The sequence below is a fragment of the Giraffa tippelskirchi genome, chromosome 11 (genome assembly GCF_054371585.1).
Source record: "Giraffa tippelskirchi isolate mGirTip1 chromosome 11, T2T-mGirTip1v1.2.pri, whole genome shotgun sequence".
NCBI classification, from domain to species: domain Eukaryota; kingdom Metazoa; phylum Chordata; class Mammalia; order Artiodactyla; family Giraffidae; genus Giraffa; species Giraffa tippelskirchi.
The window spans coordinates 125,951,023-125,968,003 of NC_137285.1; the positions used below are offsets into that span (position 1 = coordinate 125,951,023).

Sequence of the window (16,981 nt, forward strand, 5' to 3'; positions counted from 1 at the left end):
ACGGGTTCTATCCCTGGGTCCAGAAGATTCCCCCTGGAATAAGAAATGGCAACTCACTCCAGGATTTTTGCCTGGAAAATTCCATGGACAGAGGAGCCTGGTGGGCTACAGTCCATGGGGCCGCAGATAGCAGGACAAGACTGAGCATCTCTGCGTTCCACTTCTGGGCAGCGGCTGGATTTCCCGTGACCGGCCGGGCTCACTGTGCTCTGCCGCCCTCTAGCGGCTCCTTTCCAAGCTGTTCTGCTCTTCAGCGCCATCCCTTCGAAATACTGTGCCGGATTTGGTATCCTGAAACACTTTGTGGTCCCAAAACATTTATTTCACTCACCTACCATCCTGTTTTGATTTTAGTTAATTCAAAATCTTTTCACAGAAGTAAAGTAAGAACTATTCTGAACTATTCTGATCCCTTATTGTTTAGTGGCTCAGGTTTGTCCGATTCTTTGTGAGCCCATGGACTATAGCCATCCCCACCCACCCCCTGGCTCCTCCGTCCACGAAATTTCTCAGGCAAGAATACTGGACTGGGTTGCCATTTCCTTCTCCAGGGGATCTTCCCAACCCTGGGATCGAACCCACATGTCCTGCATTGGCAGGCAGATTCTTTACCGACTGAGCCACCAGGGAAGCCCATTCTGGTCCCTAGTTACTGACTTCTCAATAGGTCTAGGGCTTCCCTGGTGGCTCAGACAGTAAAGAATTTGCCTGCAATGAGGGAGACCTGGGTTCGATTTCTGGGTTCGGAAGATCTCCTGGAGGAGGGCATGGAAACCCACTCCAATATTCTTGCCTGGAGAATCCTCATGGACAGAGGAGCCTGGCGGGCTACAGTCCATAGGGTCACAAAGACTGTCTAAGCACAGCACACACAATTGGTCTCAATGTAACTAAAATGGAGGCATCATTAACTTCTCTTAACTTCTCCAGTTGTGGCTTCTTAATGGTGGAAAATTATCAGTAATGTCTGGAAAGTGATATTGCCTAATTCTTTAAATGCCTGGATATTAATAAGTAATTTTATTTAGGGGGATAAGGTTTTGGCATTAGAAGACACTTTCTTTTGTTAGTAAAATGAATTAATAGTGCGGTAAGTAGGTTAACCTGCATGGTGAGGATTATTGGGAAATAATGGCCTATAAAGTACTTAGCATGGTGCCTGGTACATTATAAGCTCTTGATACATGTAATTATTAGTGTGTGAAATTCTTTGTTGTTTACATAAGCAGCAGTCTTTTAAGAGTATTGTGGTTAGAAGCACTTGAGCCCCTGCATGCTAAGATCATGGTTCAGACCCTTCCTGATGAGCAAACAAGGGGTAATGGAAAGGAACTATAAGTTTCAACAGGTCACTGAACTAGAAAAACACCTGGCTGGTTTGGGATCTTCCTGGAAAATCACTCATCTGAGTCAGAGCCAAGTTAAGTCAGCCAACCAGGGCAAGAAGAATGGAAGGGGATAAGTTTGTGGATCCACTCCACAGGGAACTCTGGATTTTCCAGGGTTGTGTGGAATGGAAATATATATAAGATCAAGGAGGAAAATGAAACAATATGTAAATGCAACTGTTCAAGAAAAGCTTGTTTGTCTATCTTTAAAATGGATAATTGTGAGTTTGAATCGCTGTGGCATTTATATTCCTATGGATATATTTAAAAGAATGACTAACTGCTTTATTTTCAAGAGTTGACATTATGATGATACTGGAAATTATCATCTTTCTGAATTTGTTTATACTTAGGATGAAAAGTTCTACCTGTGTTAAAGTTCTGCATAACTTAGAATGGACAAAGGAAAACTGCATCCTTCAAACTCTTGTAGAGAGAATGTGAGAACAAAACAATGAAGATCAGCACTCTGGGCTGTATAACCCAGCAGTGGAATTGCTGGGGCTTGGGGGCCCACAACCAACATTCCTCAGGATACCAAACTTTCCAAGGCAGCTGTGCTAATTTACATTTCCCCCACCAGCAGTGGAGACAAGTTCCACTACTCCCAATTCTCCCCAGCTCCCTGGCTGTGTGGAGGCCTGCAACATTCATGAAGCAGACATGGCCACTGTCTCTCTGGGGAAGCACAAGGTTAAGTAGAGGTAACGTAAGAGTCTGGACCCCTTCTGGGGCTTCTGAGCCTGTGAAATCAGAGTCTGGAGAACTAGATCAAAGAGTTCTAATGACTTCTCTCTACAAAAGCCCAAAGCACTTGTTGCTATAGACAGCCAGCTCCCCATTGTATCCCAGTGATGGCTTCATGCCAGGCCTTGGCTCCTGCCCACTCCCTTTATCTCTGAGCTAACCACTCACCCGTTCACATGGGCTGGCTCTGGGCAGGAAGCTAGGCAGTTGGTAGCACTGACTTGTTACCGTCTTGCTCCTGTCCTCCAGTCACCTTAGTGGAGTCATGGTAAATTCAGCCCTAACGTATGGACTCCACTAGTCAAATCCTGGGAAGCCAGTCTCCAGCTTTTTTTTTTTTTTCCTGTGGAGAATGCTCACCTCCCAGTTATGTACTGTCCCATATTCTCAGCCCCTTGCACAAGGTTAACCAAAAATGCCCAGTTGGCTAGTGATCAGACAAAAGGGTGGAGAGTGTCTGAGGGGGAAAGCAGCAGCTCCACCCCCCCACCCCCCACCCCCCACCCCCCACCCCCACCCCACCCCCACCCCACCCCACCCCACCCCACCCCACCCCACCCCACCCCACCCCACCCCCACCCCACCCCACCCCACCCCACCCCACCCCCACCCCACCCCCACCCCACCCCACCCCACCCCACCCCACCCCACCCCACCCCACCCCCACCCCACCCCACCCCACCCCTTTATTGGGAAAGTTGATCAAGGCCATGTAGTTGTCAGTTGTGGCCGCCAGAGGGCGAAGTATGCAGCACTTTGGGAGAGCCGGTTTAGGAACGGATGGAATTTTCACTTTGCAAAATCAAACCAGACAAACTTACGGTCTCTGCGTACTCCAGCTGTGTTCGCCGTCCTTGAGCTGGGTTTGGTAGCATCCGCTCAGGAAAGTTCTTTTTAACCTGCCTGCCTACCCCCTGCCCTCTCCCTCCTAGCCCTTACTGGCCATGGGGCGGGTCCCTGTTGCTGCTGTCCTCGGGCTCCACCTCCCCAGACCAGACGCTGATCTCATACGCCTGGAAGAAGCCTAATGAGTTAGGTTCTCCTTGGCCTTTTTCTCTCCCTTGGCCATGTCCTTCTGCTTCCGCAGCCAGATCTCTGACCCAGTTTTTCCCATATCTTTCTTTTAAGGAAGACTTCTCTGCCCCTTATATTATTATAGTCTGGTCCTTCTACCCATAGCAAATAGTGCCTGGTGTGTGTGAAAGGAATTGGTGTGCCCTGGCCTTCTGCAAAGAGCAGAGGTGTGGGCCTGCATATTAGTGTTAGCAAGTTGACTCACCCTAACCAAAAACATTGAAGATTAGCATAAACCTAAGTGCCAAGTTGTTTATTTGCACTAAAAGCAGTGATAATCTGTCCCACTTAACACTTCTCACATTCTAGGCACTATGCTCAGTGCTTTAAAGACACCATTTATTCGATCGTAGAAATCCAGGAGGTTAATGATCATTTCTTCACTTTCCAAGCAAAGGGTCTGAGACTCAGAAAAGTTAAGCGACTTGCCTGAGATCACAAAGCTTGCAAGTGGTAGCAGTGGGACATGAAACAGAATGAGCTGGCTTCATTATTTTGACACCCTCCTGCCCCCTGACCAAGCTGTCCACTCCCTGGGGACCCTCCTGGCAGGACACTAGCATCCTTCAATGGCGCCCATGCATTGCAGTGATCCCATGTGTGTGACACTGCAGGTACACACCATTCATCACAGAGCATCTCACTGCCTGGAGAGAGCACTGCAAACACTTGTCCTGACATGTTTATGCTGTTTAACCAGAAGAGTGGCGTATTGATTTGCTTCTCTATCTTTTCAATTTTTTAATGAATATATTTTATTTTTTTAATCAGAAGCTATTTTCATCATGCTGGGGGGAGTCCTTCTTTTGCTCTCGTTCATTCTGACTTATGTGTCTGCCTGTCTGGCAACACATAAGTGTTGGGTGTCCTGTAAACCTCACTTCAAGGGTTGGAGCTCTGTGACATCTTCTCCAACACTCTGCCCTCCTCAGTGCCCTGTTGTCCCTATCTTGATACTTATGATGCTTATCACACTTATTTACTTATCTGAATCCCCAGCACCCAGCCCCAACTCTGAGTTTGCGGAGGGCAGGAGCTGTGCCAGATTCAATGTCCCCATGACCTGATACAGGCGGTGGATCCAAGTAGTAGTAAGTAATGCTATTTCAGCACTTACTGAAGTGGAGCAGGACCCTATGATGCTTGCCCCTCATGTCCTCAGCCTGCCTTTTGTCTGTGGAAAAACTTTAGCCAAAAAATAAATTTAATCAGAGAAGTGAGATAATGCTAAAACAAAGGAAAATAGTCTAATAAGACTAAATAATAATAGTTTAGTCATTAAGCATAGTCAAGGACCTTTAGTTCCTCTTCAAGGGTTATAGTTAGTATTCTGAGCCTTTGAGCTGTCTCACAGAGACTGAAAACCCCACCAAGTGGAAGAAGTTAACTACATGATGACCAGACTGTAGCCCTGACATAAACTGCCCCAATTGCAAGAATTGGGCTCAAAGAAATGGGAACAAACAAGTCCTGGAACTAAAGACTCACTGTACTTAAAACAGTGAAGATAACACTGATCAGGGCACTGCAAGACCAATTTCAAGATGACTTTTAAAGCTGACTGTGCTGTTTCTGAATGTAGCTCCCTTCCTTCATCTATAAAGGCTCTTGCCCACTGATTGTCAGTGGTGGGGAGTCAGTCTTTGGATGGGAGTATGCGCTCCCCATAGGTTGCCAGCCTCCAAAGTAAAGCAAACTTTCATTTCCACCAGACGTGCCTCTTTGTTGGCTTTTGAGTGTTGAGCAGCAAAACCCCCACTTTCAGTAACACTATTATGTTCCACTACTATGTTTACTATGTGCTAAGTATGAAATACTTTACCGGTATTAATTAATTTAATCTCACAACCATCCTGTGGGGTGGATTAGTGATTATTTCCATCCCATTTAATTTTTATTTTTATATTTTGGCCACCCTGCATGTCGTGTGGGATCTGAGTTCCTCGATCAGGCACTGAACCCACACTTCCTGCAGTGGAAATGCCGAGCCTTAACCACTAGACCACCAGGGAAGTCCCAGGGCCTCATTTTATAGAAGAAAAAGGTCCTGTGGATATGGCAGAGGGCGCTGTGACAGTCTCATTTTTCTGGCTCCAGGAACAAAGCTGAATTCTGTGAGAGGGGCCTCCTCCACCCTGGCTCCAGTCCAGAGCTGATCTGGGTCAGAGTACGATCTCAGGAAATGACATGAAGCAGTTCTGAGTTTCCCAGCATCCCAAGCAAACAGGAAAACAAGACTGGCACATAATTCCACTGTAATCTTTCATTCAGTAAGTCTGGGAAATAAGTGCCTACTCTCTACCAATCACTGTGCCTAATCTCATGAAAAGAGAGAAGTAAGACATCATTGATTTCTGGGGTTGAAGGGATTAGGGCAGCACTATCCAAAGGAAATATATATATAAGAGCCATGAGTGGAAGCCACATATGTAACTAAATTTTCTAGTAACCACGTGAAAAAAAAAAAAAGCAAAAGAAACAGGTGAGCTTAATTTTAATAGCATATTTTATTTAACTCAGTAGAGACCTGGGTTCGATCCCTGGGTCAGGAAGATCCCCTGGAGAAGGGAATGGCAACCCACACCAGTATTCTGGCCTGGGAAATCACATGAACAGAGGAGCCTGGCAGGCTACAGTCCATGAGGTTACAAGAGTTGGACACAACTTACTAAACCACCACCACCATCTAAAAATTATTGTTTCACCATGTAACCAATATTAAAATTATTAGTAAGATGTTCTTTTTTAAATATACTTTGAAATCTGGAGTATGTTTTACACTTACAGAACTTTTCCACTCAGACCAGCCACATTTCAAGTGCTCAGTAGCCCTGTAAGGCCAGTGACTGCCACACGGGGCTGTATAGATTTATAGTCTGATTAAGAGAATAAACTTTTCTTTATTCTGATCTTCTGGAAGGAAGAATTATAGGATTTGGCGTTGGAGGCTGGGACAGTCACAGTGTCTCACAAGTGGCCACGTGATCAGAAATCCATATCTTTATGTGGCACTTCCATTTTTTCCCATTTTTATACCTTTAAAATTTTACCAGTGGGACTTCCCTTGGGGTCTAGTGGTTAAGACTCCGTGCTCCCAATACAGGGGATATGGGTCTGATCCCTGATCAGCGAAGATCCCTCATGCATTGTGGCGTGCCCAAAAGATAAAAAAATAAATTTCACAAGTGATACATGAAAATATTCTTATTATAAGAAAAGTCAAGCAATAAATTGCCCCTAAACCTCCTCCAATACTATTCTAGTTCCTCAAGTAAGTTTAGTTATCTATTAGTTGGATATAGATCCTCCTATATATTTATATGCATATCCATTTTATTTTATTGTACATATTACACAGTCTTGTTTTGCAAAGAAGTTTGGTCACATAGTGGTATTTCTTGGTGCTCTTTTCATGTACATACACAGATTCACCTCATTCTTTTTAAGCACGCATAATATCTCATAACCATTGTTTTACTGAAGGGCTGTCAGATTGTTTTAAATTTATGTTTTCACTGTTACTAATAGTACCATAATAAGCATTCTTGAACCACCTTCATTTACACTTGTGTGTTTTTCTGGAGTAGATAAAAATGAACATCTTAAGTGAGAAAGGGCATCTTAAGTGAGAGTAGGAGGTACCACCAAGCTGCCTTCACAAAGGAAACCCAGATTACACCCCACCTCCAGGGTGAGGCTGCACTCTTTCTCACATTCTTCTGTGCACTGGATCTTATTTTTGTTGTACGTAGGGGTGTACGGTAAAGAATCTGTCTGCAATAAAGGAGAACTTGGTTCGATTCCTGGTCAGGAAGATCCCCTGGAGAAGGGAATGGCAACCCATTCCAGTATTCTTGCCTGGAGAATTCCATGGACAGAGGAGACTGGCAGGCTACAGTCCCTGGGGGTAACAAAGAGTCGGACATGGCTGAGAGACTAATACTTTCACTTATTTTTTCAGGGATATCAGTAGTGTGAGCCTTCTAGAAATGATACAAAACAGTAAATTTTAAAAATTCTTGGGGATTTCCCTGGCGATCCAGCGGTAAGGATTCGGTGCTTCCACTGCTGTCGGCCCAGCTTCCATCCCTGATTGGGGAACTAAGATCCCACAAGTCACGTAGCAAGGCCAAATAAAATAAAATAATGAAAATTATTTTAAAATTTATTCTGTAATATTGTTCTATTGATATTCAGAGACTCAGTTCCAGGTTCAGAGTGAGTCACTGATGAATTTTAATCAAATCATTGAAAATGCGATGGCATCATCATATTTCACTTTAAGGTGTTATTATATAAAGTAAGTGATGACTGGGATGTACCTGGTGAGCCAGTGTTTGGAAATCTGCCTGACAATGCAGGGGACATGGTTTTGATCCCTGGCCTCAGAGGATTCCATGTGTCTTGGAGCAACTAAGCCTATGCACTGCAACTACTGAAGCCCGAGCACCTAGAGCTTGGGCTCTGCCACAAGAGAAGCTACAGCAATGAGAAGCCTGCGCACCACAATGAAGAGTAGCCCCTGATAGTTGCAACTAGAGAAAGCCCATGCACAGCAGCAGAGACCCAGCGCAGCCCAAAATAAATAAATAAATAAAATAGTGATGACCAAATAGAGTGGATATTATCCTTGAACAGTAATCCCTTAAGTGGTGCTCTAGTGGAGACTGATGCACCCTCTCTCTGTGAATCCAGTGTTCCCTCAGGACTGGCACAGATCCCTGGTTCTTTTATTGAACACTAGAAAAACTTGTCGGCTTATTTAAGGGTCTTGTAGGAAAAAAATATAAGTCACTGAACACTCAGGCCAGCTAGATGCTCACCCTCAGGGAAGAGCAGGCCCTTGGGGAAGCAAGACCTACCCAGCCTGGTTAAGCAGAAGGGCTCTTTAGTCTTCCCATCTCACATGCTCAGGGGACAGGGAGGCAGGCACACCCAGTTTCACTCTAAATTTTCTCTTCTTTTTTTGCCAAGCTCCGTTGGATCCATGTATGCTAAATGCTTTCTGTGAGATTCCACTGTGCTAGTCTTTAAGTAACTACACTGTTCGCCAAAACTGTGGGCTATATTCATTCAACCAGGCAAGCCTCACCTTTGATTTCTAGGAATTTCAGGACAAGACTTGTGTGGCACTCACAGACACGTCGCCCTTTCTTCACAATTCCAGGTATACTTCTGTGGCATGAACAGCCAAACTGAGTAAACCCTGTTTACATTTTGGATATTTGGGAAGAGATTAACAACTCACTCTCACAGTCCCAGCATTTTTTTTTTTCTTTTTTGGCTTCTCTGTGGGGCGTGCGTTGTCTTAGTTCCCTGACCAGGGATGGAACCTGCATCAGCAGAAGCACAGAGTCTTAACCACTGGATCACCAGGGAAGTCCCAAAGTCAGATATCTTTTTTTTTTTTGGCCATATTGAGTAGCTTGTGGGATCTTAGTTCCCTGACCAGCAATTGAACCTGGGCCCTTGGGAGAAAGCAGAGTCCCAACCACTGGACCAGCAGGACATTCCCTACTTTTAATTAGAATTCAGTGTATTGTGACTACTATTATTTTTACAGTGTGATTTTGAGTGATACAATGTCTTCTTATAATAGATAAAGAGGAAGGCATCATGATAAAGGCTTCCTTCATGGGCTTTCTCCTGGGACCAGAGGACAATACCAAGGCGGGCACCCTCTTGCGTCATTGGGAAGGGGCAGGAGATGAGCTACCACAGAGACTCCAGAGGTGGTGTTTACATCAAAGAACTCTCCCTGGTCTGATCCTTAGCTTTGAGACTCTACAACTTGGTTTTGTGAGGATCCCAGTAAGATGTAAGGAAATTTACATGAGCCACACTACTAAGAACTGATCTAAAACCAGAATTCATTAATTTCTTTGATAATCAAACTTTGATTGACACTGGGCCTGAGCCAGGCCATATCCTAGACTCTGGATGTAATGAACAAAACAGATTTGGTCTCTGCACTTATGAAGCTTATGGTCTAGTAGGAGAAACACATAAACAGGCCATTCCAACCCAGTGAGGTGAATGTGCTAGTTATGGGAATGGCTAGAAGAGGCCCAATCCTAGAGGAAGTGACAGAGGGAGATGACATGGAGGAAAAGCCTATTCCTGATTTCCTTACCTTAGTGAGGGTTGTCACTAAGCATCTAGCCTTGATGTCATTTTCAATTCTCCCCTCAACCTCAATCCATCACCAAGGTACATTAGGTGCACGGCAAGTCTCTTTGGTTCATCCACTTCTTTCCATCTTTCCTGGTCCCTCTGTACAGACTCCCCCCTGAACTCTGTTAAGTTCATGATTATAGGATCAGGGCATCTCAGCATCAGAGCTGTTTCAGTGCTGGGGAAAAGCTCAGATGGCTTCTAGGACCAGACAATCAGTGAGTGAAGCTGCCAGGAACCATGGTACATTGGAAAACCCTTTCCCATATAACAGGGAAGGAGAGTGCTGCTATGAGGAAATGTGGGGCCACAATTTTGCTAGATTTTTCTATACTTTTAAGAAAAATGTAAAACAGTTTTATAAAGAAATTTTCTAATTTTTAAAATAGAAACAAACTTCAGATTTAAAATAAAAGTGTTCATCACAAGGAAACTTCTTCTCTTTTTTCAATTTATTTTTGTATCTATATAAGATGATGGATGTTAGCTGAATCTTTTGTGCTAATCATTTCATGATATAAGTGAATCAAGCCATTATGTTGTATGCCTTAAAGTTATACATTGATGTATGTCAATTATTTCTCAATAAAACTGAAAAAAAAACTGTTGGGGAAGTTTAAGGCGTTAAGTGTGCTGATGTCTGAAAGTAACTGTGAAATGTATCAAAAGATGCATTGTTGGGTGGATAGAGGCAAGGATAAATATGTGATAAAGCAAATCCAGAAAAAATGTTAATTACATCACCTAAGGGATGCATATATGGGTGTGCACGGTACAATTCTTCCAACTTTTCTATATGTTTGAAATTGTTTTTGTAATAAAATCTGTGAGGGGAAATTTTTTTAATTGAAAAAGAATTGCGAGCCACTATCGTGACTTCTGTTACAAGCTGTAACAGACTTTATGAATGTGAGGTAGAGGTAACGAATTAATAATATAAAGGTCCTAAAACAGTCCTTAGAATATTTAATACATATTGTATATATTATTATTATCAGCTTGCAACAGAGGAAGTGGACACACATTGGAAGAGATAGGTGCCTCAGTGAATGTCATCGAGGGCTTTCAGCTGAATTTCATCAAAGAATAAAGTGAGCAGATGAGTGTGTGTTTATACTTGGTTTTGAACTGATGAGAATTGGGCTCTAATTAAACTGATGAGAATTAGACTCCCTGAATTTTTAAAGCTCTGATTGAGATATTGGCTCCTCTGTCTATGGAATTCTCCAGGCAAGAATACTGGAGTGGGTTGCCATGCCCTCCTCCAAGGGATCTTCCTGACCTCGAGATCGACCCCTCATGCCTACCAACGAACCCTCATCCTTCTCTCTCCTCCATTTGCAGGCGGGTTCTTTACCACTAGTGCCACCTGGGAAGCCCCAGGTTTCTGAATATTGTTGTTGTTCAGTCGCTCAGTTGTGTCCAACCCTTTGCGATCCCATGGGCTGCAGCACGCCAGGTTTCCCTGTCCATCGCCATCTCCCAGAGCTTGCTCAAACTCATGTCCATTGAGTCGGTGATGCCATCCAACCATCTCATCCTCTGTATCCTCCCCTTCTCCTCCTGCCTTTAGCCTTTCTAAAGGCAGTATCAGGGTCTTTTCCAATGAATCAGCTCTTCGCATCAGATGGCCAAAGTATTGGAGCTTCAGCTTCAGCATCAGTCCTTCCAATGAATATTCAGGATTGATTTCCTTTAGGATTGACTGCTTTGATCTCCTTGCAGTCCAAGGAACTCTCAAGAGTCTTCTCCAACACCTCACAGTTCGAAAGCATCAACCCTTGCACCGCGCTTTTTTCCTTCCTTTTACCAAAGTGAAAACTACACTTCCCATGAGAGCTCACAGGCGTCGACGTCGCGCAGTTCTTTGTCGTCGCACAGCGCCCTTTATACGTACTTCCGCCCGCTTGCCACTTCCTTTCCTTTCGGCGGCTCGCGGCGGCAAGATGGCCGTGCAAATTTCCAAGAAGAGGAAGGTGAGATTCCGGGGCCCGGTTGCAGGGAACTGTGGCGTTTCGCGGGGTTCAGGAGTTTCTCTGGGTGCTATTGTGAGACCTACAGCTCTTCGCTATACCCGGGGCAGCGGCTGGACTGTGTCGCTTTCCCGTGGGCTGCGGATGGCGGTGGATTGAGCGCAGGCCCGTGGCTGCCGAGAGCAGTATGGCTGGGATAGGAGAGACGGATTTCTGCCGGTTCCGCGCGGAGAGCAGAGATGAGCACTGAGGGCTCCTCCTGCCCCGGAGGAGCGCTTGTGAGCCTTTCTTAGTCAGTAGTTAGTAAAGTTAGTAAACGTGATGTTTTGAAGGCATGAACCTTTTCCCTCATCGAATCGTAGCTTTGAGAAAGGGAGGTAGCAGTGTTTTCTTGCCTTCTACCTAGGCGTGTCTGGGTGCAGCCTTCTGACCCCGAGGACCTCAGTTGGGAAGGTTACTGACAATTTCTTGTTCTCTCTGGGTGTCAACGAAAAGTTCTGGGGAAATAGACGGAAGGGGCCTGGGGAAAACGGTTTGATAATTTAAAACCCTTCAATGAAGAGGAGATGACGAGTCTGACTGGAGGTGTTCTCTTTGTCCAGGTGACCCCTACCCTGTGCCGCGTTCTGTGGCACAGTTTTAAGGGCCTGGGTCAAAGTTAACTTCCAAAAGATGACCTAGAGGCATTTGTCTGAGAAGGGTTGCTATGTTTCCTCTGGAACAAGGCAAAATAATTGATGATGGGTCTTTGGTTGGAGGTGTTGAGTTTTGATTAGGGTTGCATTGACTGGGCTAGAAAAGTGAGCTTATGTCCAGATCCTGATTTTCATTTTACTTTTGGTTAGTTTGTCGCTGATGGCATCTTCAAAGCTGAGCTCAATGAGTTTCTCACTCGGGAGCTGGCTGAAGATGGATACTCTGGAGTTGAGGTCCGAGTTACACCAACCAGGACAGAAATCATTATCTTGGCCACCAGGTAAAAAATTCATTTTTCTGGCTATCACCTGTAATTGCCTGCATTAAGGTGATTTGTTCTGTAAACTTAGCAAAATAACAGTTGAGTCTTAGTGAGCGAGTTTTTAAGCTGCATTTTTAAAAAAATGATAATCTCTTAGTTTTTGTCATCCAAAATTTATAGTTGTTTGTGTCAGATGAATTAGATTTTTACTACCACACATGCGCAAGATTTAAAATTACATCTGTAGTGTTATGAGAACTGTGAATTGCCACTCTTCATTTTCCCCAGGACACAGAATGTACTTGGTGAGAAGGGCCGGCGGATCCGGGAGTTGACTGCTGTGGTTCAGAAGAGATTTGGCTTCCCCGAAGGCAGTGTAGAGGTGAGTGATCCTGGCTTGTGCCAGAGGCTACTCGGGGCCTGGAGATGGCTCTTCAGGATGGTGCTGTGCTGTGCTTTGTCACTCAAGTCGTGTCCAACTCTTTGTGACCCCCACGGACCCAAGGCTTCTCTGTCCATGGGGATTCTTCCAGGCAAGAAGACTGGAGCTGGTTGCCATGCCCTCCTCCAGGGGATCTTCCCAACTGAGGGATTGAACCCAGGTCTCCCACATTGCAGGTGGATTCTTTACCATCTGAGCCACCAGGGAAGCCCTCTTTAGGATGGTACTTCTGAAAACTCATATTATCACCCTGAAAGCTTACTTGTGATCAGTGAGTATTACAAATGGATTGGTATTTTGTTGACTTTCTTTTAATAAGCAGTTAGCAGTAGTTTATATCCATCTTGGATATAGTAATGATATGTAGGAGAGATTGGCTGCCCATTGATCTCCATGATTTGGCTGTGGAAAGAGGTGGGGGTGGGAGAAAAATGAGGAATGGCTCAGTTCAGACTATGTCCCTGAGTGTGTGTTAGATGTGGGCATTAGGAGTGCTTTAATACTTGGGTAGTACAGTGAAAGGGCTTCCCAGGTGGCTTACTGGTAAAGAATCTGCCTGCCAGTGCAGGAGACGTGGTGGGTTCAGTTCCTGAGTCAGGAAGATCCCCTGGAGGAGGACGTGGTAACCCACACCAGTATTCTTGCCTGGAGAATCCGAAGGACAGAGGAGCCTGGTGGGCTGTAGTCAGTGGGGTTGCAACTCAGCCACTAAATGAGAACAAGTATAGTGATACATAGAGTGGTGTCTGCGTGTATCATGAATGTACTGATTTTTAGTTGAAAACAGTGGTGAGTGTAACAAGTTTAAGAATGGCCTTGTTTCCTTAAAGCTTTACGCTGAAAAGGTAGCCACAAGAGGACTGTGTGCCATTGCCCAGGCAGAGTCTCTGCGTTACAAGCTCCTAGGAGGCCTTGCTGTGCGGAGGTAAGAGTTGTTATGATTGTGTCCTTTTGTGAATTAGTATATCAGCTATTTTGTTAATTTAGTAAGTGGACTCTGACAGGCTCAGCTAGTCTCTTGAGGGCTTTAACAATAAGACATTGCCAATCCATGTTGTCACTAAACTGGCAGCCTAGTTAGAAAGACTAGTAAAGATGCAAGTGTTTAAAAAGTGAGTGGTGTTATAGTAGAGCACTATGTGCTTTGGGAGTAAAACATAGAATGAGGGGTGGGAAATGGTTTGGGTTCATGTTGAAGTCATTCACATGCATGGTGTGGTGGTAACTCGGGGCACTCAAAAGAGAGAAGACTCATTGCTGATGAGAGAGCTTAAAAATCTAGTCAGATATCCCCTGTAGGTATTTATAGATAGTAACGTGAGGAACAGAGGACATGAGGTGGTTAGATTGGCCCCGGAGCTGGGCTTGCTAATAAGATTTCAGCTGGCAGTTCCTTGAGCGGTTTCACTACTTGGAGTAAAGGAAATGCCTTGCCTGGGTGTTAGGAATTCATTAATCCTTAATGCAGAACCTTGGGAGGTTTTTTAACAGAGGAGGGATGTGAAAGCTGTGCTGGAGACAGGTTCCCATGGGAGGAATGCTGTAGGCAAGGACCCAGACTCACTGAATTGGGGAGTGGGGGGAATACAGCCCAGCAACCTGTCTTCATAAGCCCTCCAGGTGAATTTTGCACACGCTGAAGTTTGAGTGGTTCATTTTGACCTTGAGGCGATTCTATAATGTGCAGCCAAGTTTGGAAAGCACTTGATTAGAAGGAACTTGATGTGTTCCCCTAAGGAATTCCCTAAGATGGTGTGTGGTAGGAGTGGAAGAAGGTTTCTATCTCTTGGGTCGGGCTCTGGTCAAACTTACTCTGCATTAAAGGAACATTGAAAGTAGTCAGTGCAGGCTGAGTTCTGTTTTGAAGCGGGGTGGGGTTGAGCGGTCCTCTCTGGTGATGACACAAATGGCTCTCTGTCTCTTGTGTACCCAAAGGGCCTGCTATGGTGTGCTGCGGTTCATAATGGAGAGTGGGGCCAAAGGCTGTGAGGTCGTGGTGTCTGGGAAACTCCGAGGACAGAGGGCTAAATCCATGAAGTTTGTGGATGGCCTCATGATCCACAGTGGGGACCCTGTTAACTACTATGTTGACACTGCCGTGCGCCATGTGCTGCTCAGACAGGGTGAGTAGCCAGGAGTGCTTGGGTCAGTGGGCTTTAAATGGGTAGACGTGGTTTTATATATGCTCTTCAGTGTTGGGGGAATTTGGGATATAGTGGAACATTTTTGTACTCTTTGGGTTCATTGTTTAGCTTCATTGAAGAGAGTTGGTTTGTCCTTGTCTCAGCCACTGGTGTACCCTTCAGTGATGACACGATGACGAGTCAGAAAAGGCACATCCTGCTCTTGGTCCTTGTCGGTGCCACGTTCTGTGGTGCTGTGCATGGGTTCCTTTTGCAAAGTGTCCTGTCCATTGATTGATTAGAGGCATTTGTCTGAGAAGGGACCAGATGCAGGATGCTTGAGTAACCTGTTCTTTTCTTCCTTCTGCCCTGTTCTGTTGTTTAGTGGGGGGCAGTGGAACTATAGGTAGGTCTTAACTATGGCATCTTCTAGGTGTGCTGGGCATCAAGGTAAAGATCATGCTGCCTTGGGACCCAACTGGTAAGATTGGCCCTAAGAAGCCTCTGCCTGATCACGTGAGCATTGTGGAACCCAAAGATGAAATACTGCCCACCACCCCCATCTCTGAACAGAAGGGTGGGAAGCCAGAGCCGCCTGCCATGCCCCAGCCGGTACCCACAGCATAACAGGTATGTCTGTAAGGGCCTCTTGGGGCATAATGGAACGGTATTCCACCTAGTGAATAAAAAGTAGATTACACTTGCTTTACATGAGAGGATGCAGATTGGAGCCAGGGACTCCCTTAACCCTGGTATTCGTTTGGGAAGAGTGTTTGCACCATCTTCCTTTGTTCAAAATTTTCAGGTCACTCTTATTAGTAATTAGCTCTTCTTCCCGCAACTCATTAAAACAGTGACAGGCCTCTCCTGTGCCTAGTGCCTGTTGTGTTGTTTGTTTCTAGATATTCTGTGTGTTATTAATTTTCATGCAAACCCGATACTCAGGTGAATTTTCTGTTCTTACTGTACTTTGTTTGCTTTCAGGTCTCCTTGGCCGCTGGATCTGGAATCTGAATGTTGCTCCGCAAAGACCTTTAATAAAATCTTTTTAAAACACATGTGGCCTACTAGACTCTGCATCTAGTATTGAGGCTGAGGGTCATGCCACCCCATGGGGAGCATTGCTTGACAGATTCTTAGGACTGCCTGGTTCACAGTGTTTCTGTGCTTTCCTTAAAAATCCTGTTGGTTTCAGTGTGAGAAGAGGAGCAGAATGAGAGAACCCAAGCAGAAGTAGTCAAAGTAACCCTCTCCTTGTGGAGGAGTAGATCTGTTGGTGATGGTGAAAGCTGATTATTAGGACAGCACCTTGATTGCCTCAACCTGAAATTCGCGGTTAAGGGAAAGCGAATGCTGAAGAATGTTCAAAAGTATGTTCACCTAAGCATTATAGATCTGTGATCAGAGTCTACATCCCTATGTCCTTGTTCTCTTAACCATTATCCTGTAGTAAAGTATAAAGGGTACTTAAATTAACTACCATTCAGTCTGATGATTTAAAGAGTTTTCTACTGATATGTATTTATAAGAAATTGGATTGTCTTCCTGTATTCAGGTGAAACTAATGAGGGACAGGCTGGCATTAAAATCCTATAAGACTAAAGGTAGTGAATTATGTTGAGAACATACATCTATATTGTCCCCTTTTTAATAAGAGCATTGGATGTTTCTACTGGCTAGACAGTAATATCTTAGTTGTTTTTGTCAGTGTTAGTGGAATTGAGACCATGTCTCAGTGGTAGAAGTACTTCCCTCTAGAATTCTCCAACCACTGGAATAGCTATTGTGTTAATCACCGTTTACTATGTTCCATGGAATGGGCTTGTGTATGTATGTTTCATCTTGTGGCTAGGAACTAGAGCCTGAATACCAAAACATTCTCCGTATTCTGGGGTGGCACATTTCCAGGAGTGAGTCCTTTCTCAAGCTGAAGAAAGTTTTCTGTAAAGGGTCAAGAGGTGATTGCTGAAAGTTGTAGTGTTTGAGCTAAGCCGAGGTGTCGGAAAAGACTTTTGAGAGTCCCTTGGACTGCAAGGAAATCAAAGCAGTCAATCCTAAAGCAAATCAGTCCTGAATATTCATTGGAAGGACTGATGCTAAAG

The 16,981-nt window shown here is 44.7% G+C and overlaps 1 protein-coding gene and 2 non-coding genes across 3 annotated transcripts; all 3 read left to right on the forward strand.

Annotated features, from left to right (window-relative positions):
* The first annotated feature begins 11,299 nt into the window (after positions 1-11,299).
* On the forward strand, positions 11,300-15,937 carry RPS3 (ribosomal protein S3). The gene is made up of 7 exons (XM_081539684.1): positions 11,300-11,359; positions 12,202-12,332; positions 12,603-12,696; positions 13,587-13,681; positions 14,692-14,879; positions 15,313-15,509; positions 15,864-15,937. The coding sequence occupies exons 1-6, from the start codon at positions 11,330-11,332 to the stop codon at positions 15,504-15,506; spliced, it is 732 nt and encodes a 243-aa protein (XP_081395810.1). The 5' UTR covers positions 11,300-11,329; the 3' UTR covers positions 15,507-15,509; positions 15,864-15,937.
* On the forward strand, positions 11,907-12,056 carry LOC145528050 (small nucleolar RNA SNORD15). The gene has a single exon (XR_014070124.1). It is a non-coding gene; the product is annotated as a small nucleolar RNA SNORD15 (small nucleolar RNA).
* Positions 15,057-15,200, forward strand: LOC145528049 (small nucleolar RNA SNORD15). The gene has a single exon (XR_014070123.1). It is a non-coding gene; the product is annotated as a small nucleolar RNA SNORD15 (small nucleolar RNA).
* Positions 15,938-16,981: the final 1,044 nt, after the last annotated feature.

What these genes read in the sequence shown, in the direction of transcription:
- RPS3 (XM_081539684.1), top strand. Translation starts at nt 11,330, where the DNA reads ATGGCCGTGCAAATTTCCAAGAAGAGGAAG. An exon ending in TCCCCGAAGGCAGTGTAGAG is followed by an intron (nt 12,697 to 13,586) that starts GTGAGTGATCCT and finishes GTTTCCTTAAAG; the next exon opens with CTTTACGCTGAAAAGGTAGC. An exon ending in GGAGGCCTTGCTGTGCGGAG is followed by an intron (nt 13,682 to 14,691) that starts GTAAGAGTTGTT and finishes GTGTACCCAAAG; the next exon opens with GGCCTGCTATGGTGTGCTGC.